The sequence below is a fragment of the Manihot esculenta genome, chromosome 14 (assembly GCF_001659605.2).
Source record: "Manihot esculenta cultivar AM560-2 chromosome 14, M.esculenta_v8, whole genome shotgun sequence".
Taxonomy (NCBI): Eukaryota; Viridiplantae; Streptophyta; class Magnoliopsida; order Malpighiales; family Euphorbiaceae; genus Manihot; species Manihot esculenta.
In genome coordinates this window covers 5,717,436-5,738,991 of record NC_035174.2, presented here as the reverse complement: position 1 = coordinate 5,738,991, position 21,556 = coordinate 5,717,436, and the positions used below count along the sequence as shown (strand labels likewise).

The 21,556-nt window shown below is 37.1% G+C and overlaps 2 protein-coding genes across 6 annotated transcripts; both read left to right on the top strand.

Moving 5' to 3' along the window:
* Positions 1–2,366: 2,366 nt before the first annotated feature.
* On the top strand, positions 2,367–12,442 carry LOC110599722. Of its 4 annotated transcripts, none has more exons than XR_002485600.2 (5): positions 2,367–2,884; positions 5,819–6,190; positions 6,269–10,700; positions 10,886–11,231; positions 11,527–12,442. XR_002485600.2 is itself a non-coding variant. In XM_021736277.2 (5 exons), exons 2-4 carry the CDS (start codon positions 3,508–3,510, stop codon positions 10,649–10,651), a joined length of 4,764 nt encoding a protein of 1,587 aa, XP_021591969.1. In that variant the 5' UTR covers positions 2,743–2,884; positions 3,063–3,507; the 3' UTR covers positions 10,652–10,700; positions 10,886–11,428. The 4 variants fall into 4 exon arrangements, 3 of the variants coding, with proteins under 3 accessions (XP_021591967.1, XP_021591968.1, XP_021591969.1); XM_021736277.2 differs by lacking the exon at positions 11,527–12,442 and adding an exon at positions 3,063–3,516 and having other exon boundaries at positions 2,743–2,884; positions 10,886–11,428; XM_021736275.2 differs by lacking the exon at positions 11,527–12,442 and having other exon boundaries at positions 10,886–11,428.
* Positions 12,443–13,936: 1,494 nt separating this feature from the next.
* On the top strand, positions 13,937–20,828 carry LOC110600267. Of its 2 annotated transcripts, XM_021737079.2 has the most exons (5): positions 14,260–14,401; positions 14,483–14,700; positions 15,336–15,707; positions 15,790–20,195; positions 20,405–20,828. In XM_021737079.2, exon 4 carries the CDS (start codon positions 15,838–15,840, stop codon positions 20,158–20,160), a length of 4,323 nt encoding a protein of 1,440 aa, XP_021592771.1. In that variant the 5' UTR covers positions 14,260–14,401; positions 14,483–14,700; positions 15,336–15,707; positions 15,790–15,837; the 3' UTR covers positions 20,161–20,195; positions 20,405–20,828. The 2 variants fall into 2 exon arrangements, with proteins under 2 accessions (XP_021592770.1, XP_021592771.1); XM_021737078.2 differs by lacking the exon at positions 14,483–14,700 and having other exon boundaries at positions 13,937–14,401.
* The last annotated feature ends 728 nt before the right edge of the window (positions 20,829–21,556 follow it).

Sequence of the window (21,556 nt, the reverse complement as noted above, 5' to 3'; positions counted from 1 at the left end):
ATTTAGTTAGATTAGTTAGATTTTTTTATTATTTATATTTTATTTTTAATATTTTAAAATTTAATTAAAATATTTCAATTTTAGTTAATTTTAATTTTTATATTATAAATAATCAGTTTGGTTTGTTTTTATTATTTTTTTAAAAAATTAAATTGAATTAAAATAATTAAAATTTTTAAAACTTAAAATTGAATCAAACTATAAAAAATATAAAATCAAATTGTTAATTAATTAATTTTAATTTCAAACGAATATTACTAAGTGTCCACCCCACCCACTAAGATGATATTCTTACTGATGGGAAATTTGGGTTGTGATTTTCCTTTTTTTCATTTTTTATTTGATAATCGATTGTTAGTGTTTGTAATTTTTATTTTTATTACTTACTAAAAAATGTTTTTTAAATTAAAAAAATTTAAAACTAAAAACTACAAGTATTTAATTTCTTATTATAAATTGCATCAAACTATTATTTTTTTTCAAGCTTTAATCAGATTATCATTAAATAATATCAAGATTTTATTTCTATTAATTAATTCCATTTCTTCTCTTTAAATACATATTTATTTAAATAATTAATTTACTTTATTATTATAAGATAAGTTAATTTATATAATTTAAAAAATTTATTAATTGATGCCTTAAATTTAAAAAATATATTAAAATATTTTTAAAATTTTAAAAATTTTTTTATTAATTAATTTTTAATTTTAATTATTATATATTTTAGTATTTATAGTATACAAAAATTAATTAATTAATTTTTAATTTTTTAATTTCATAAAAGTATCTGTTAATTAATCTATTTCGTAAAAGTATCTATTAATTAATCTATTTATATTGTGAGTATTTTAAGTATTTTTCAACATATAATGTCTAAAATTAATGGAGACTTTAATTAATACTTTTTAAAATTTTAGAAATATTATAATATATTTTTTAAAATTAATAGACTAACTAATAAATTTATTATAATTTTTTTATTATAAATCATATAGTTTATAAAAATAATTTATAATTTATTTTTATTTCATTATTAAATAACATATCTTAAAAATTAATTTTTTACATAGTTTTTAAATAAAAATTTATAAACTTCTTGCTATACAAACGTTTTTTAGAAAATAATTTTTAAGAAATAAATAAAAATAAATAAAAAGCTATTTTTAATTCAATGACCAAATAACACCCAATTTATTTTTTTTTTCAATTAAACTTCTATAATTTTATTAACAGCCAAATAAGTTCTAATATAATCTAATATTGTTTTTAATAAAATTTTATTTTCATAATTTTAAAAATTATTTAATTTTTTTATGTATTTTTTATTTTATATTATTTAAAAATGAATTTTATATATAATATGAGTTGAAAATTGATTTAAAAAATTGAATTGACATTATTTAATTATTGAATAAAAGTATAAAAATTTAATTAGACTTTTTTTTTCTATTACTAATTATGGGTATGGAAATGTCCACAAAGTTGAAATAGAGTAATAATATGGGAACATATTAGTACAAATAAGATTTTAGGTTTAACATTTAAATTTATTAATTAGTTTTTATTTAAAAAAGAGTTGAAGACTTATCACTAAAATTGTCATTATATTCATACATTGAAAATGCCTTTTTTACTTTTACATCATTTTTTGTATTTCACATATTTTATTACTGAATAAGTTGTTATAATTTATAATATTTTTAAATTATTTTTACATATCAAAATTAACTTTTTTTTTTTCAAAAACAATTATTATCATACACTCATTAAATAAATAAATTATACATTAATTCTTAAAATTTTTTTATAATTAATAGATCATTCTTTATATTTTTTAAATTAAATATTTAAATTTTAATTTTTTTATATATTTCTTTCAATTAAAAATATAAAAATATTTTTATTATTTTCTTTTTAAATTAAAGATATTAATGAATTAGAGTTTTATTGATTTTGTTTCATTCATTAAATTTTAAATATTTTAATTATTTTTTTTCATTAAAAAAAAACTCAAATCTCTAACTTTTATTTAAATTATCATATTTAACTAAAATTTAACATAATTTTTATTTATTAAAATATTTTAATATTTAATAATTTAAAATTTTTTCAAAAAGATTTTAAGTGATATTAAATAATTTTTAAATATATTATAAATTTAAAAAATTATACTTTTAAAATTTTGATCATTTATTAATTTTAAATTAATATTTTCATAAATAAAAAAATTATAATTTTAAATGATTGAATATAAAAAACTTAAAAATTTAATTTAAAAAATATAAAAATTAACATATTAATTATATTAAATTTTAAAAACTAAAATATAATTTATAAAATGCTTAGCTGACAAAAATTACGCTAAAGTGTAATTCATTTATTTTTCTCTTTTTGCCGTCCCTCTTTCTAACGATTTCTTTCTTCCTATGTATATTTCTCTCTCTAAGATTTTTCAGTTTTCACTCTCTAGATCGATATCTCCTCAATTCTACGGATAGCTCCAGTGGGATCGATTCATCCGAAAAAGAAGAGGTCGCGTGATTGAATTTTTTTTTCTGACGCAGGATTGAATTCGATCGGGGAATTGAATATTAGGGTTTCGATTCTGGTGAGAATGGCATAAGGCTAGATTTGGAGGTGGATTTAGGGTTTGAAACTGGTGAATTGATATAAGGAAGTGGAGCAGGATTCGCTTTCTGAATTAAGGAGAGGGGATTGATGTTACTCAGGGGGAAAATGCAAGGCTATGCATGGGCGGGCAGGTGAGGAAAGGGAAAGGGGTCGGCACATGTGGAAAGGGCCCACTCGTAGCAATTCGGTTGTAGCTGGTGATGTTTCCTCGTCTTCTTCTTCGTTTTTCCCTGCCAATTCATTTTGCAAGGTATTTTTCCTTTCATGTACTTTGTTATCTCCTTTCCCTTTTGCCGGGGTTGCTTTTAGTTTCGATTTTTAAGTTTGATTGATGACGGGATTTTTGGGGGGTTTTGGTGGAGTGGATTGGCTTGGGCATTCGGGAAGGGATACATGAATTGGTCTTTTACAGATGTGTGTGATTGCAGAAAAAGGGGTCGAGTACGTGGTTAATGTGGATGTGGTTCGAATATTTTTGCAGTTGTGTGTTGTTTGGCCTTCATTGATGGAAATTCTGGGAAGTTGACGGGTATGATTTGGGAGAGTTTGAGACAGCAAATTTAATTTTGGTGAATTGTGTCTGCCTGTCTGGTAACTTGTTTGATATATGGAACTTTAAAGAATGGGCTGAAATGATGAAGTGGCGTGTTTTGCTTGATGTTGTAGTTGAGGCTCTTCTGGTGTTCAATAGTATTCTATGTCTGTTGGCGTCTCTTTCCTTTTGTGGCGTTGCATGGGAGAATGGACGATGAAAAATGAAGAGCTGCTATTGCCGCTAGATTCATTTGCTTCCAGTTATTAATGATGTATTCTTTTGCTATGGTTTATCTGAATTTTGATCGATGGGCTGATTTTTTCATCGAGTCCTGATGAATGTGTAAAGTACGTAAATTGGAGCTGTAATTTGCATTTGAAGTTTGGGAAAACTGTGATTTGGATAATCATCCCTCCCGTTATATGGTTTTTCTCCAAACTTGTTTTATTAGAGATGCATATTGTTCTTAGGTCATGTGTATCATGGCATTTTGTAGTGCTTAGTCCTTTACTAGGATTAAGATCTTTTTTTTTTTTGAATAAATCCTACAATAAGATGGATACAAAGTGTTGCAGAAATATTGATGTTTCAATTCTCGAAAAAGCATAGGATGTGAGGGAATGTCCTAGAAGCTTATTTGTGGCTGGGTTGTTCAATAGAAAGTAATTTCTTTGATGAAATTATATATATATATTTTTTATAAAATATTTTAGAAGAAAAATACATTTTTTAGTTTGGTTATAATACTAATCCAGTCGGTATCTTCGCATTTTCCGTACATTTTTAAATACTTTGGTTGGAGGAAAATTACTCTAAAAAAGCCAATATCTGTATTCAGTGGAGTTGTTTATATGTTCCTCTGATTTTGTCATGGATTCTTATTCCTTCTATTTGTACAAATTGTAAGGATTGTAGAAGAACTTCCTTATTTTTAAACAGGGAGAACTTTTTTCCATTGAAATGCTTACTGTATCCATAGACAAGGAAAATGTTTCAGTCAGTTTTCCTTTGTTCGCCAAATATAAAAAAAAATGCAGAATGTTTCCTGACAATGTTTTCCTTAAAATACAGCTTTATGTATATCATTGTGTCAAGCAAGAGAGGGGGCATGGGGGGTTCCAGATGGATAAATGTTTCAACTTTTCATTTCATGATAAAACTGTTATAAAATCATCTTCTTGTATTTTAGATGGAGATATGCATCATAAGCCTTTTTTTTTTTTATAAAAAGTTTGATAATAATTTAATTTGCTTCTGCATATTGAAATGTGAATTCTATGTTACCTTTTTTTTAACATGTAATTTTTGCTTTTCAAACCAGTCTTTCCTGAGTAGTGAAAATTATAGTTACTAGATTTGCCCTCTCCCTTGGGTATTGCTTTATGGGCTGCACATTCCAATTTGTGTGACAGCTAGGGGATAGGGTTCCAGCAAAGAAAAGGTGACGATGATGTGTGAAATTGAATCTTAATTTTGGGAGTGTAAAATTCATTTGACTAGTTGACTGAAAAATAAAAAAACATACATTGTTAACCAATTATTTTTTTAATTGTTTAAAATAATAGTGATAATAAAATGACTTTTAAATTTTAAATAAAATTTATTTATGTTAAAAAAAATTTATCATATTAATTAATGTGAAATAAATATTTACTATAAACGTATTATGACAAATAAAATTAAGAAATACCACATAAATATTAGTTGTGTACTGAGTAAATGTAGTTAATATCCGCGAATTGAGTTGGAGTACCATGAATCAAAGTAGTGTACTAACTGATTGAGTACTGCGTATCAATACCACAATTTAAGAGTACCACATTCAAGTTAACTATGGTGAAGATTCGTATTATATGGTTAGGACTTGGGAGAGTAAAGTGAAAACAGAGTTACTATCAAAGGCATCCCAAGGAAGATAAAGCTTCATGTTTTTAGCAGTGTCTAAGAGGTTCACATGTGTGAAATTGTGATTGATGATGTTTAGGAGATTGGAGTTTAACTTTTTCAAGAGTTTTGATCCTAAGATTTTGTTACTTGTTTAACATGGAATTTTTGCTTGCGCATTGTTCCTACGACAGTTAAAAAATAACCTATACTATATGGTTGTATGCTTAGGAGCTTTCTCTTGGAAGCTGTTTTCTTGAAAATAAATATCGTATCAATTGAATAATGAAAGCCATGTGACCTAAGCTAGTTCCTTTAGTTGATTGTAATTGCTTCTTGTTCTAAAAATTCTGTCTATGGGAGTCGGTCACTCAAAAAATCCTTTTTGTCTTTTTGGCAATCTTTGTCTGTTATTTGTTCGCTATTATAATTGAATTACATTTGATGATTCTGTTAGTACTCTGTGATTAATCAAACTGATAAAGAGGGCCGCTTCTTGAAATTACAATAGCAACTTCTGAATCCAGAGATTTTGGTATGCTGTTGATATAATGGTACTTCAATGTGTATTGTAATGAGGTTGCGTTGTGATGGTTAATATTGATCATGAATTATTTCTGGTAATTTTTGTATGTAAAGCTTGTACTGCATTTTCTGGAGCCCATTACATCTTCAAGATTTGGAACTGCTGTTCTATTTAGCTATGTTTCATTTTCCGATAAATTTATTCTCTATCCTTTCCTTTCTATTTTTCCCTCTTAACAGGAAGGACGCAGAATCAGTGTTGGACATTGTGCTCTTTTCAAACCATCTAAAGAGTCCCCTCCTTTCATTGGAATAATTCGTTGGGTGACTACCGGTAAAGACAACGAGTTAAAGTTAGGTGTGAATTGGCTTTATCGACCTGCTGAATTAAAGCTAGGCAAAGGCATCCTTTTGGAAGCTGCGCCAAACAAAATATTCTATTCCTTTCATAAGGATGATATTCCTGCTGCATCACCACTGCATCCGTGCAAAGTCACATTCCTTCCAAAAGGTGCTGAACTTCCATCAGGAATTTGCTCATTTGTGTGCCGGCGAGTGTATGACATTACAAACAAGTGTTTATGGTGGCTAACCAACAAAGATTACATTAATGTAAGTTCTGGACTCATTCATTCTTTTTGCTCTGGACAATTGTCAATTTGTGGTTGTTACTATTCTTTTTTTGAACAGGAACGACAAGAAGTAGATCAGCTATTGTGTATAACTCGAATAGAAATGCATGCATCAGTGTCCCAAGGTGGGCGTTCACCAAAACCAATGAATGGTCCAACATCGACTTCACAGTTGAAACCCAGCTCAGATAGTGTACAAAATAGTGCCTCATCCTTTCCTTCACAAGTTAATGGAAAGAAAAGGGAACGAGTTGATCAGGGTTCTGAACCGGTTAAACGAGAACGTTTTTCAAAGCTGGATGATAGTGATTCTGGTCACTGCAGACCAGAAAGCATTTGGAAAACTGAGATTGCAAAATTTACTGAAAAGGGGGGGCTTGTTGACTCTGAAAGTGTTGAAAAATTGGTGCAACTCATGGTTCCTGAGAGAAATGAGAAAAAGATAGACTTGGTGGGTCGCTCAATACTGGCTGGTGTTATAGCGGCCACAGATAAGTTTGATTGCCTTAATCGGTTTGTGCAGTTCAAGGGTTTGCCTGTATTTGACGAGTGGCTGCAGGAGGTGCATAAGGGGAAGATTGGTGATGGTAACAGCCACAAGGATAGCGATAAATCTGTTGAGGAATTTCTGTTCATTTTACTCCGTGCGCTTGACAAACTCCCTGTAAATCTTCATGCTTTGCAAATGTGTAACATTGGCAAGTCAGTGAATCATTTGAGAACACATAAGAGCTTGGAAATTCAGAAGAAAGCAAGGAGTTTGGTTGACACGTGGAAGAAACGTGTTGAGGCTGAAATGGATGCAAAGTCTGTTTCTAACCAGGCTGTCTCATGGGCTGGAAGACCGCGACCTCCAGATGTTTCGCATGGTGAGAACAGACATTCTGGTGCATCTTTTGAGGTGGCAATTAAGAGTTCAGCTACGCAACATTCAGCTTCAAAAATTGCTCCAGTCAAGCTTGTACAAGGGGAAACCACAATCAAGTCTGCTTCTGGCTCTCCAGGGCCCATGAAATCAGTGCCATCTTCTGCGTCAGCAGGTAACAGCTTAAAAGGAGGACAGACCCGCAATACCATTGAACTTCCTATTGTAACCGCAAGGGAGGAGAAAAGCAGCAGCTCTAGTCAGTCCCACAATACTAGTCAATCTTGTTCCAGCGATCATGCCAAAACTGGTGGGGTTTCTGGAAAGGAGGGCGCAAGGAGTTCTGCTACTATTTCAATGACTGCAAGTAAGGTCATTGGTGCTTCTTCCCGACATCTTAAATCAATCAATGGCGTCCAGGGTCCAACATTATCTGGGATCCAAAGGGAGACTGGGTCAAGTAGGAATTCTTCCTTGCATAGAAGCCAGGGTGCTGAAAAGTTATCTCACTCCAGTTTGACATGTGAGAAGGTGGTTGATGTTTCCTTGACAGATGGTAATAATCACAAATTGATTGTTGAAATCCCCGACAGAGGTCGTAGTCCTGCACAAAGTGCCAGTGGAGGATCTCTTGGAGACCCTTCAGTGATGAATAGTAGAGTGTCTTCTCCACTACTTTCAGAGAAGCATGACCAGTCTGACTGTAACTTGAAGAAAAAGAATGATGCTTATCAGGCTAATCTCATGTCTGATGTAAATAATGAGTCATGGCAAAGCAATGATTTCAAAGAGGTGCTTACTGGATCTGATGAGGGGGATGGGTCCCCTGCCACTGTTCCTGAAGAAGAGAAATGTAGGTCTGTTGAAGACATTAGGAAATTAGCAGATGTTGCAAAAGCTGCTTCCTCATCATCTGGAAATGAACATAAATCAGGGAAGCTGCTTGAGGCGTCTTTCAACTCGATAAATGCTTTGATTGAAAGTTGTGAAAAGTACTCTGAAGTAAATGCCTGGATGTCAGCTAGGGATGATGTGGGAATGAACCTGCTAGCTAGCGTGGCTGCTGGGGAAATATCAAAATCAGATATGGCTTCCCCCAATAGTTCTCCACAAAGAAACATCACTGCTGTTGAGTACTCTTGCACAAGCATTGATTCAAGATTAAAGTCATCTTCAGATGATGATCGGAGATCGATAGTTGATGGTAATGGCACTGATGATGAACCTGAGAAGCGGGTAACTCATACTTCACTGACCAGGAGCCCAGAGCATAAAATTGTATCATTGTCGAAAGAAAAACCAGCGGAGGTGCATGATGGCCATTCAAATTCTTCCAATATGGATGCGCAGAAAATCACAGAAGCTTTCCTACAAAACAATGTGAAATCAGAGGAAACACTAGCCACTTCAGTGACCCTGTTCTCTGCAAGCAAGGTAGATAAACCATCTGCTAATGCTGACAGAGCAACATGGGAGGAAAAGACAGATGAAATATCTGATACAAAAGATAAGTTTCATAGTTTTACTCAAAGTGAGGATAGGGTTGGTGTTTCAAGATTAGAAGGTAGGAATGAAACTGTTGAAGGATCATTGCCTTGCCCATTGATGGAGAGAGATGGTGACAACAGGAAAAATATGAACAAAGACTTTAACCTTACTGTGAAAGCGGAGCAAAAACATACTGCTGTCATGCGCTCTCAGTTTGCAGAAGGAACTTTGGGGGATGTGTTGCATCCTACTGGTTCTGGTAAAGATAATTTTTCTGAAACTGCTATTGGGGAGGTGAAGGCTGAAAAGACTGATGATATGGATGGCAGGAGTCTGCATGCTGAAAGACGAAATAATACAAAAGAAAATAATTTTGGTTCAGCTGTTACAGATTACAAGGTTGAGAAAGTGGAGAGTCTAGAAGATAATCAAGTTAAAGAACAACATAGCAGTGGCCAAGCTCTGAGCAAGGTGTCGTCTGCATTTGTGCAAGAACCAGAACAAGAAGCAGGGTGTAGAGGATTGAGATTGACTGCCACTGATGCTGATGAAGCTGAGGAAAGTACATCTAATTCTGCAGATGCTGCTTCACTATGTGGTGTAGTGGGGGCAGATATTGAAGCGAAAGTGGAATTTGATCTCAATGATGACTTCAATAATGATGATGGGGGATATGGGGAACCAAATAACCTAAGACCACTTGAATGTTCTATTGGTATTCAATTGATTAGCCCTTCACCTTTACCTGTTTCTTCTGGTTCCAGTGGCTTACCCGCTTCAATTACAGTGGCTTCTGCTGCAAAAAAGCCCTTTGTTCCTGCGGAGGACTTACTGAAGAATAGGGGGGAACTCAGTTGGAAGGGATCAGCAGCCACAAGTGCCTTTCGGCCAGCTGAACCAAGAAAAGCTTTGGAGATGCCAGTAGGTACGGTTAATATCTTTTTTCCTGATGCAGCTGTGGCCAAGGCTAGTCGTCCACCATTGGATTTTGACTTGAACATTCCAGATGAAAGAATCCTTGAGGATTTGGCTTCTGGAGGTTCTGCTCGGGGCTCAGTTGCTCTATTTGATATTTCAAATAATCATTATTCATTACATGATGAAATAATGGGTTCTGCTGCTGTTCGGGGCTGTGGAGGACTTGATCTTGATTTGAATAGAGTGGAGGATCCTAGTGATATGGGTAATCATTTAACAAGTAATACTCATAGGATGGATGTGCCTGTTCAGGCAGTAAAATCATTATCATTTGCTGTGCTTAATGGTGAGTCAAGTGTATGCAGGGATTTTGATTTGAATGATGGGCCTCTTGCGGATGAGGGGATTGCTGAACCATCTCCATTTGGCCAGACCACCAGGACTAATGCATCTTCACAACCGTCTGTTTCTGGCCTTATGCTAAACAATTCTGAAATGGGTAACTTCTCTTCATGGTTTCCTCAAGGGAGTCCCTATCCAGCTGTTGCCATTCAATCTATGTTGCCCTATAGAGGAGAGCAGTCATTTTCAATGGTCACCCCCGGTGGGCCTCAAAGGATGCTGGCTCCCTCTACTTGCAGCACACCATTTAGTCCTGATGTCTACCGGGGGCCAGTGGCATCATCTGCTCCAGCAGTTCCCTTTCCATCTCCACCATTTCAGTATCCAGTCTTTCCTTTTGGGACCAATTTTCCTCTACCATCAGCGACATTTTCGGTCGGTTCAACAACGTATGTGGACTCATCATCTGGTGGGAGACTATGCTTTCCCATGGTGCATTCTCAAGTATTAGCTCCTGCTGGTGCAGTCCCATCTCATTACCCTAGGCCTTTTGTTGTTAGCGTTCAGGATAATAGCAATATTAGTTGTTCTAAGAGTAGTAGGAAATGGGGAAGGCAAGGTCTTGACCTGAATTCCGGGCCTTTGGGCCCAGACTTGGAAGGGAGAGATGAGCCAGCTGCTGTTGCATCAAAGAAATTGTCTGTTGCCAGTTCACAGGCCATTACAGAGGAGCAGTCAAGGATGTTTCAAGTGGCAGGCAGTGGCATATTGAAGAGGAAGGAGCCAGAGGGTAGGTGGGAAGGTTGTAAGCAATCCTCATGGCAGTAGAGATGCCCAGTTGTACAAACCAGTAATCCATGAGGCCCATAAGTTTTCAGTATGTATTTATTTTTCCATTTGCCTACCTTCAAATTATGTGACATGTTTTGCTTTGCGTCCCCGTTGTTCCCCAATCTATTTGACTTGAGGTTTGATGAATGGATTTTAAATTTTGGTGCATGGGTTAAACTTGAAAGTAACATTTTTTTATTATTTCATTATCATCATTATTTTTTATTTCAGTGTTCTTGGATTGATGCTGGTTAACTTCCAGAGGTTGTCATCTAACTCTTGCTCTTCAAGGATGCGTGGTAAGTTATTTGATGCCGTTCTGTCTATGACCCCCCGCCTTTGCATCATGAAGGAATCTGTCTCGGGTCTGCAAGCTGGTATTTCCTTGAATATGTCTTGGGTGGCAGCTGTTCACTTTCCCCTTTGTAGATATGTTAACTGTTGGAAAGGAGCATGCGGTATTTGTTGCCCAGACATGTGGAATTGGTGCCTATACTGTTGTTCAGTGCATCAACATTTATATTGTTGGGCCCAAAGCCATCCTCCCTTTTCCAACCTTTCCAAGAATGAAGGATGGGTTAGTGAACTTCTTCATGCTGAAGCTCTTTTATACGTGCGTTGATGTTAATTTATCTACCTTCCCCATTTTCCCTGTTTCTTTTTGTCACTTATATACAGTAGCAGCTGGACATCTTGTAGGATGATTCAAATTACTGGTGATCTGATCTAGAGTTTAATTATATCTAGAAAAAATGGAAAGTTAGTGCCTGTCAACTTAGTATGGGTAATTATGGTTCTTTTTGTTGGTTTTTGATGATTCATGATCCATGTCCGTTCTTATGATTTTGCAAGATATATTCTGAATGCCGCAGGTTCATTTGTGTGATGGTGTTGAAGTCAGTGTTGGGCGAGTAATAAGAACAGATGCCATGAGATTGGTTTGGTGGTTCTTATTTCTCTCCATCAGAATTGTTTTTGAGACCCCTATGCATTCCCTTGTTCCTCAAATTCTCGACTATTTGGAAGCTTGATTCTTTTGCTGAAAGGGAATTGAAGAAAAGAATAAAATTATCATGTAAACGTTCCAATGTGTTTTAGTGATTACCTTGGACTTCCTCAGCGTTCTTCGTTGCATGCTATATTTTGTTGTGTGAGGAAAAAAAAAAATCTGTTGCTCTTGTTTATTATAAAAGCAAATTTTTTGGGGTTTACTGGGTTGCTCCAGTGATCTTAAATGCCAACCTTGTCTTGGTGGTTGTTGCACACTTATGGTCGATGGATATGGCATTTTAGACGAAGTCTGCAAGGGTATTTTGCTTCAAACACATTTTTTGTGATGTGCGGCGTGTTGGATCACAATAACAAACTGATCCCTTTCTCTTATATGCTTTCTCTTAACACTCTTTTGGCAATTCGAATAGGTTATTGTATAATTGCTATCATATGTGAAAGTAGGAGTTTTGAGTGGCTCTGAGATCAAATATGCTTATGCAACTCGAGAAATTGCTTATTTTTGCTGGTAGCGGTAAGGAGATAAAGTGGGCTATCGGAGGACAGCCTGCTTGACTGTCCAGTTTGGATATATGCACTCCCTTCCCATCTCTTTCCATGCTCACAGAGTTAGAGATGCGAAGAAAGGGTTAAGATTGCGACTGACCAGTAAGTATCCAAAATCATCTTCTTCAGAATCTCAAAATCTCATTGAGATAATGACGTAAATAGCCCTCCAGTCCCTTCTCTATATGGCACGTTTCTAGTATTCAAGGAGCTTGTTTCTATTGCAAGTCCCCCCCCCCCCATGCAAGTCCAACTCTTAGCTGTCTACCGTCAGCCACAGTGGAGTGGAGACATATTCTCAAAAAAGAAAAGGGAGTTCGTGTGTTCATGTGTCCCATTCTAGATTTTTCTACAACAAGATCAAAGGCTTCCCTTCCTTCTGAGCCTTCCTTTCAATTCCTAGGCATTGTGTGCTGCAATTTTTAATTAGTTTTCCAATTTGCTGGTTTTTAAAGTGTTAAACTTTTGACAGATAAGTATTGTTGATTATAGGGGTGTGATTATAGCTGTAGGCTACAAGGATGAGGTAACTTATTTTCTTCTTACCTTGGATGTATATATAGACTTTTTAAATTTTTTAAAGGTAGATGTAGAGATCTGAATTCAAAATTTCTTCTACTCCCAAAATTTTAAAAAATGGAGAAAGCCCAATCAAGCGATACTATGCTTTGCCTCTTATTTTAATAGTTAACATAAATATTTCATGCCGATTACTGCAAAATATGAAATATAATTTACACATAAAAATGGCTCTTGGTATGAAACACAAGAACTGCCATGGAACATATATTTTAAACATTTTATCCCATACAAAATGTGCAAAAGTTTTCCAAGTTTTGCTTATACTTTATAATACAATTTTATGAAATGACTAAAAAATGTTGATAACGAATTCCCTGTAATTAAAAGGAGTTGTAAATTTTAAATCCAAGTGATAGATTGTGTATTTTAGGATCATTCCACCTTTTTTTCTAATAAAGATATGGAATCTGCTTGGTCTGCCATTCCACCTCTTCTTGCTCTTAGAGGTGAACTAGATATTGGAGGCTCAGTTTGCATAGAAGTGAAGATGAAAATTAAGAGATGACAAACTTATTAAAAAAGGGCAAAAAGAAGCCGAGAACTCAATAGAGAAAGAGAAAAAATAAAAATAAAAAACCTTTTAAGATGAAAAAAGTGAAATAGAAATTAAGTAATATGAATATAATTTATTTCATATTATCATAAAAATAAAAAAGGGAAGCGAGGAAAAAAACAGCAAAGAAAAGGCGCAAAGAGCCAGGAAAATCATTTTCTTTGCCAGAAACAGAACATTTACATCAGCCCTTTCTTGCTTTACTAATGTGTGTGTTGGAACAAGTCAGGACAACCTTAACTTATCCATCATGTGACTACGAAACCCAAAACTCTCCATCCTTTGTAATTTACCTATTTACCCCTCACATCCTACATACACTCCCCTGTCACCCAATCATTCTCCCGCTCTAAACCCCACAACAAACACACCAAAACCTAAGAACTAATTCCCCACGTAACAAAAATCAAAGTCAACCACTGCCTTTATGGGTCAGTCAACATTTCTATCACCCAATCTAGTCCAGTCATATTCTGACATGATCTCTACTCATTTTGTCACCTAACTCACCGCCCTGTAAGGTTATCACCAGGTTGCCCGGTCAGCCCGATCTGCCCGTCCCCGCGCTACCAAGTACCCAAGTACACCTTTTCATTTTGCCGTCTCTCTCTTTTCTTCCATTTCTCTCTCTCCGATTCTCGACCTTTCCTTTCTCTAGATCGAAAGGGCTGCTTTAATTCTTCTCAATTCCAACGATCGAAGCTGTAGTTGGATCCATTTATTTGGAAATCGGACGCCTTTGGAGAGGAATTCGATTGGGGAAGCTGTATTTGGGGTTTTGGTTCTGGTGGTGAATGGTGGAAGATAGGGCTTTTAGGTGGATCTAGGGGTTAAAATTGATGTAGGGACGTAGAGTGGGGAGTGGGTTTTGGAATCAAGGAGAGGGAATTGATGGTACTCGTGGGCGAAAATGCAAGGCTATGCATGGGCGGGCTTGTGAGGGAAGGAACAGGGGCCGGCACATGTGGACAGGACCCAACCGTTGTAATTCGGTTGTAGCTGGTGATGTTTCCTCGCCTTCTTCATCGCTGTCTCCTGCTAATTCGTTTTGCAAGGTGCTTTTTTTTTTTCTTTTAGTTTTCCTCTTAATTTTCTTACCCAATTTTCCCGTTACTTTGGTTTATGTTTTGCTTCAGTCAATGAAGGGATTTCGGGAGGTGTTGACGGTGTGGATTTTGGGTTGTATGAGCCGGTAGCAGATATGATTTGCTTTTGAGGGAGTTAAGCGACTGAAGAACAATTCGTTTGTTTACGGTGTCGTTAGATGTGAACTGGATGAATTTTTATTGTAAAACACCTGGTGTTGTTTGGCTTGTGTAGATGGAGAATTGGGGAGACGAATGGCTCGATTTGTGTGAGTTTAAGAGTGAATCTGATTTTGGAGAATTGTGCTTGATGACTTGTTTCATATAGGATTTGAAGTAAATTCTAAATTTGAGTTTTTACGTGTTTTGATTGGCATCACAATTGACTTTTCTTATAAACTTTAGGCGTTGCTCCTCATTCCCTTGATGAGGTGATCTGGGAAATAGACAAGTGATCAATCGCCAATATGAAGTTGTTAATGATGTTTTCCTTGCTTCTATTAAATGAAATTTTGATGGGTGCAAAACTGCTTTGCAGTACTAAGAAATTCATTGTATTGGTCAGTAAATAATTTTGTTTATTCATAATATTCTGGGTTCAGAAGTCTCTGTATTACTGTTGATCTCATACAAAGATGGCTCCATGGGTTGAGGCTGCTATATGCAACTTTTAACTAGTTGATCATGGTATCGAGTATAATGGTGAACTAATGAGTTTATTGATGTATAAGACTGACTGAGATGTATAGATTTTTATTTCAGAAACCACTGTCTCTATTATTTTATACTTCATTGAGAACTATTTACTGTGTTCTACTGATTTGGAAAGGCAGTTATATTTAATTCTCTCTTCAGTTAAGTTGTGTGATAATCCACTGAATTTCCCTGTTTTTTTCTTCAACAGGACGGACGCAAGATCACTGTTGGGGATTGTGCTCTTTTCAAACCATCCCAGGACTCCCTACCTTTCATTGGAATAATTCGGTGGTTTACTGCTGGGAAAGAGAATGAGTTAAAGTTGTGTGTGAATTGGCTTTATCGACCTTCTGAAGTAAAGCTTGGCAAGGGCATCCTATTGGAAGCTGCGCCAAACGAAATATTTTATTCCTTTCACAAGGATGAGATTCCAGCTGCATCATTACTCCATCCGTGTAAAGTTGCATTCCTTGCTAAAGGTGTTGAACTTCCATCAGGAATTTGCTCTTTTGTGTGCCGGCGAGTTTACGACATTACAAACAAGTGTTTATGGTGGCTAACTGATCAAGATTATATTAATGTAAGTTTTACATGCCCTTTGTGCATTTTCCCCCTCTGGGATTACCAATTACTTTATGGTAGTTTATATTTCTTTTCCACAGGAACGACAAGAAGAAGTAGATCAGCTATTGTATAGGACAAGCATAGAAATGCATGCAACAGTACAGTCAGGGGGGCGTTCCCCAAAGCCAATGAATGGGCCGATGTCGACATCACAGTTAAAACCTGGTTCAGATAGTGTACACAACAGTGCTTCATCCTTTCCTTCTCAAGTTAAGGGAAAGAAAAGGGAGCGAGGAGATCAAGGCCCTGAGCCTATTAAACGAGAACGATCTTCAAAGATGGATGATGGTGATCCTGGTTACTCTAGTTCGGAAAGCATTTGGAGATCTGAGATTTCTAAATTTACAGAAAAAGGGGGGCTTGTAGATTTTGAGGGTGTTAAGAAATTGGTGCAGCTCATGTTGCCTGAGAAAAATGAGAAAAGGATAGACTTGGTTGGCCGATCTGTACTGGCTGGTGTGATAGCAGCGACAGAAAAGTTTGATTGCCTCAATCAATTTGTGCAGCTTAGGGGCTTGCCTGTATTGGATGAATGGTTGCAAGAGGTGCATAAAGGAAAGATTGGTGATGGTAGTAGTCCCAAGGATAGTGATAAATCTACTGAGGTCTTTCTCTTAGTTTTACTTCGGGCTCTTGACAAACTCCCTGTAAATCTTCATGCTTTACAAATGTGTAATATTGGCAAGTCAGTGAATCATCTGCGAACACATAAGAACTTGGAAATTCAGAAGAAAGCAAGAACTCTAGTTGATACATGGAAGAAACGTGTTGAGGCTGAAATGGATGCAAAGTCTGGTTCTAACCAGGCTGTCTCATGGGCTGCGAGATCTCGTCTTCCAGAAGTTTCACATGGTGGGAGCAGACATTTAGGTGCATCCTCTGAGATTGCAATGAAGAGTTCAGCTGCCCAAATTCCTGCATCAAAAAATGCTCCAGTCAAACTTGTCCTAGGGGAGACTACAACCAAGTCAGCATCTGCATCTCCAGGTTCTGTAAAATCATCACCATCTCCCGCATCAGTGGGTAATAACTTAAGAGAGGGACAAACAAGAAATACTGGAGGCAGTGGTGGCTCTGATCCTCCATTAACAGCTACTGGAGATGAGAAAAGCAGCAGTTCTAGTCAGTCCCACAACAATAGTCAATCTTGTTCCAGTGACCATGCCAAAGCAGGGGGGCATTCAGTGAAGGAGGACGCAAGGAGCTCTACTGCTGTTTCAGTGTCTGCAAATAAGATCATTGGTGGTTCTTCTCGCCATCGTAAATCGATGAATGGCTTTCCTGGTCCAACTTCATCTGGAGTGCAAAAGGAAACTGGGTCAAGCAGGAATTCTTCCTTGCACAAAAGTCCAGGTTCAGAAAAACTGCCACAGCCCAATTTGACATGTGAGAAGATGGTTGATGTCCCCGTGGTAGAGGGGAATAATCACAAATTGATCGTTAAACTGTCCAATAGAGGTCGTAGTCCTGCGAGAACTGCCAGTGGAGGATCATTTGAGGACCCTTCAGTAATGAATAGCAGGGTTTCTTCTCCTGTGCTTTCTGAGAAGCATGACCAGTTTGATCGTAATGTGAAGGAAAAGAGTGATGCTCATCGAGCTAATACTATTGCTGATGTCAACACTGAGTCATGGCAAAGCAATGATTTCAAAGAGGTCCTTACTGGGTCTGACGAGGGAGATGGCTCTCCTTCTGCTGTTCCTGATGTAGATAACTGTCGAACCAGTAATGATGCTAGGAAATTGGCTGAAGTCTCTAAAGCTGCTTCCTCATCATCTGGAAATGAACGTAAATCTGGGAAATTGCACGAAGCTTCTTTCAGCTCAATAAATGCTTTTATTGAGAGTTGTGTCAAGTACTCGGAAACAAATGCATCATTGTTCATTGGGGATGATGTTGGAATGAACTTACTTGCTAGTGTGGCTACTGGTGAGATGTCCAAATCAGATGTGGCTTCACCGTTGCCTTCTCCACAAAGAAATATAACTGTTGCTGAGCACTCTTGCACAAGCACCGATTCAAAAATAAAATCATATCCAGGTGATAAGCTTATGTCAGACCAAGTGCAGGTTGTTGATGATGAACATGAGAAACAGAGTATCATCACCAGTAATTCACTGGCTAAGAACATGGAAGTTAAACCTTCTTTGCTGTCAGAATCAAAACTGACAGGGGATGTCAATGGACACTTAAATTCTTCCAGTATGAATTTGCAGCAAATTGCCAAACCGTGCCTAGAAGGCAAAGTGAAATCAGAAGAATCATTAATAGGCACTTCATCAGCTGTGCCCCCTGCAAGCATGGCAGAGAAGACATCCAATGATGATGGGATAGACACACGGGAGGAAAAGGCATGTGGCACATCAAGTGCTGGTGGGGTCTCTGATACTAAAGAAGGCTTGTGCAATCCTTTTGAATTAGAGGATAAATTCAATGTTTCAGGAGTGGTTGGGAGTGAAGCTGTTGTAGGATCATCTCCTTATCCATCTTTGGAAGTTGATAGTGAGAACAGGAATAATGAGTTGAACATTTCTGGTCAAGAAGAGGAGAAACCACCTGCAATGATGCATTCCAATACAGAAGGAAGTGCTGGGGATATGCAGCATCCTTCAGATTCTAATAAGGACATTGTTTCTGGAAATGTTGGTGAAGCAAAGGCGGAAAAAGCTGATGAAACAGACACAAGGAGTCTGTCTACTGGAAAACCAAAAACTGAAGAAGGGAATGTTGGTTCTGCTATCAGTGATCAGAAGGGTGGTTGTGTGGAGAGTCTAGAAGGTAATCAGAGTAATGAACAACACAGTGGCAGCCCATTGCCTTCTCACCAGTTGTCACTGACAGTTGTACAAGAACCTGAACTACAAGCAAGGTCTAGAGGATCAAAGTTGACTGGCACTGAAGTTGATGAAACTGAGGAATGTACATCTGCCACTGCAGATGCTGTTCCTTCATCTGCTGCAGGGGAGTCAGATATGGAAGCAAAAGTGGAATTTGATCTTAATGAAGGCTTTAGTGGTGATGGGGGACCAAATAACTCGGGGGCACCTGAATGTTCTAATGCTGTTCAATTAGTTAACCCTTTGCCTTTACCTGTTTCCAGTGGTCTACCTTCTTCTATTACAGTAGCTTCTGCTGCAAAAGGGCCTTTTATTCCCCCAGATGATTTACTAAGGAATAAGGGAGAGCTTGGTTGGAAGGGATCAGCAGCCACAAGTGCATTTCGGCCAGCTGAACCTAGAAAAGCACTGGAGATGGTAAGTACGACTAGTGCATCTCTTCCTGATGCACCAGCTGCCAAGCCCAGTCGTCGTCCTTTAGATATCGACTTGAATATTCCTGATGAAAGAATCCTTGACGATATGGCTTCTCGAAGTACTGCACATTGTACAAGCTCTATAGCTGACATGGCCAGTAATCATGATTTTTCACATGATGAAACATGGTGTTCCGCTTCTGTTCGTAACTCTGGAGGACTTGATCTTGATTTGAATAGAGTGGATGAGCCTGCTGATACTGGTAATCATTTAATAAGCAATGGTCATAGGCTGGATGTGCAGCTTCAGTCAATCAAATCATCTTCAGGTGGTATTCTTAATGGGGAGTTGAGTGTCCGTAGGGACTTTGATTTGAATGATGGGCCTCTTGTTGATGAGATGAGCGTGGAACCATCATTTAGCCAGCAAAGCAGGAACTGTGCACCATCTCTTTCTGGCCTTCGAATGAACAACACAGAGATGGGGAACTTGTCTTCATGGTTTCCGCAAGGTAATCCATATTCAGCTGTCACAATCCAGTCTATCTTGCCTGATAGAGGAGAGCAGCCTTTTCCAGTGGTCACACCTAGTGGTCCTCAAAGAATGTTGGCGCCGCCTACTGGCAGTGCTCCATTTAGTGCTGATATCTATAGGGGGTCAGTCTTGTCATCTTCTCCAGCTGTGGCTTTTCCATCTGCACCTTTTCAGTATCCTGTCTTTCCATTTGGAACCAACTTTCCTCTATCCTCAGCAACTTTTTCTGGTGGTTCATCAACTTATACTGATTCATCATCTGGTGGAAGGCTTTGCTTTCCTGCAATGCATTCTCAAGTATTAGCACCTGCTGGGGCAGTCCCATCTCATTATCCAAGGCCTTTTGTCGTTAGCCTCCTGGATAATAACAATAATGGAAGCACAGAGAGTAGCAGGAAATGGGGAAGGCATGGGCTAGACCTCAATGCTGGGCCTCTAGGTCCAGATATGGAAGGGAGAGATGAAACATCTTCACTTGCATCAAGACAATTGTCTGTAGCCAGTTCACAGGCGCTTGCTGAAGAGCAATCAAGGATGTTTCAAGTTGCAGGAGGCAGTGTATTGAAGCGGAAGGAGCCAGATGGAGGGTGGGAAAGTTATAAGCAATCATCATGGCAATAATGATGAACTGCACATTCCGGTCATCCCTGAAATCCGTAAGTTTTTAGCATGTATTTATGTAATGTGTGTTTTCTTCTTCTTCTTCTTCTTCTTCTTCTTCTTATTTAACCTTGAGTTTAGTGTGAACTATTATTTCATATGGCTTTGCTTTTCCATTAATTTATATATTCTTTAATTTGATACAATCTGTAGAGCATGAGATATACGTCCTGTTACTCAATTGATTAGTTTTATTTTGTTTCAGTTTGGATGCATGCACTCTCTGGATGGTATCAAACTTGTCCTTAAGGATGGGTGGTAAGTGAGTTATTTGATGTTTGATCAGTCTCCGACCCCCACCTTACACTGTGCCAGTTGTACCAAAAAGGAATCTATTCAGGGCTTCCAGTTGGTATTTCCTTGAATTTGTACTGGGTGACTGCAGTTCACTTTTCTCTTTGTAGATATTTTAACTGTTGGAAAGGATGCAGTCTTTGTTGCCCAGACATTCAAAATTGGTCACCATACTGTTGTTCAGTGCATCACAATATATACTGTTGGGCGAAAACTATCCTTCCTTTTCCAACCATTCCGACAGTGGAGGTTGGGTTAGTTGACTGCTTTAAACAACAGCCCTTTTGTATGTGCTTTGTGGTTAATTTTATCTTTCTCTCTTTTTTCCTCTTTCATTTTAGTCACAGAGAGAAGCAGAGTGATCAGAATTTTGGTACTTTTGCTTTGCTTGTTCTGGCATATGCTTTAGAAGCAATTGTTGCGGTTCTATTCTTAGCATATTTTATTTGATCGATTAACCCTGTGTAGATTATAACTGTGAAACTTTCAGCCTAGAGTGATATTGATGTTCACTTGAAAACATTCGACTAACCAAGCTTTGTAATTATGAAAATTGAAATAGCCCCTCCCCCTGCGGTCCAATTGTTTGGCAGTTGTACAACAAATGCTGTTGTGTTTTAAAACTAGCGGTTATTTGCATGATTTGATTAAGTGGTCAAGGGAATGTGCTCCATGGATATATGATTTTGAATGGAACTTGTCAATAAATACGTTGGAACTGCACTCCTGAATTTGATCTAATGTGACTTCCCCTTTTTTTTTCCTTTTAAACCAAAGATATATCTTTCATTCACAGATTAGCAAATTAAAACCTATGTCTAAGGAGGAGGGCTTCCAACTGGGATGGGGGATTGAAGACATCCTGGGGACAGCTCCCTCCGCTTTCATTGCCACCCAATCCACACGACAATTAATTTAACGGGGAAAAAGGAAATACTAACAGGCAAAGCAGAAAATAAGGCGAAGGTTTCAGCTGCAAAAGGGAACCAAGCAAAGAGAAATTCAGCAACAACCATCAACCAAAAGCCCCTCAGAATTTCTGTAATAAGGAGGTGGGATTCAT

Coding starts and splice junctions, on each gene's coding strand:
- LOC110599722 (XM_021736275.2), top strand. CDS start 2,750: ATGCATGGGCGGGCAGGTGAGGAAAGGGAAAGGGGTCGGCACATGTGG. Junction 2,885..5,818: donor CTGCCAATTCATTTTGCAAG/GTATTTTTCCTT, acceptor CCCTCTTAACAG/GAAGGACGCAGAATCAGTGT. Junction 6,191..6,268: donor CCAACAAAGATTACATTAAT/GTAAGTTCTGGA, acceptor TTTTTTGAACAG/GAACGACAAGAAGTAGATCA.
- LOC110600267 (XM_021737078.2), top strand. CDS start 14,267: ATGCATGGGCGGGCTTGTGAGGGAAGGAACAGGGGCCGGCACATGTGG. Junction 14,402..15,335: donor CTGCTAATTCGTTTTGCAAG/GTGCTTTTTTTT, acceptor TTTCTTCAACAG/GACGGACGCAAGATCACTGT. Junction 15,708..15,789: donor CTGATCAAGATTATATTAAT/GTAAGTTTTACA, acceptor TCTTTTCCACAG/GAACGACAAGAAGAAGTAGA.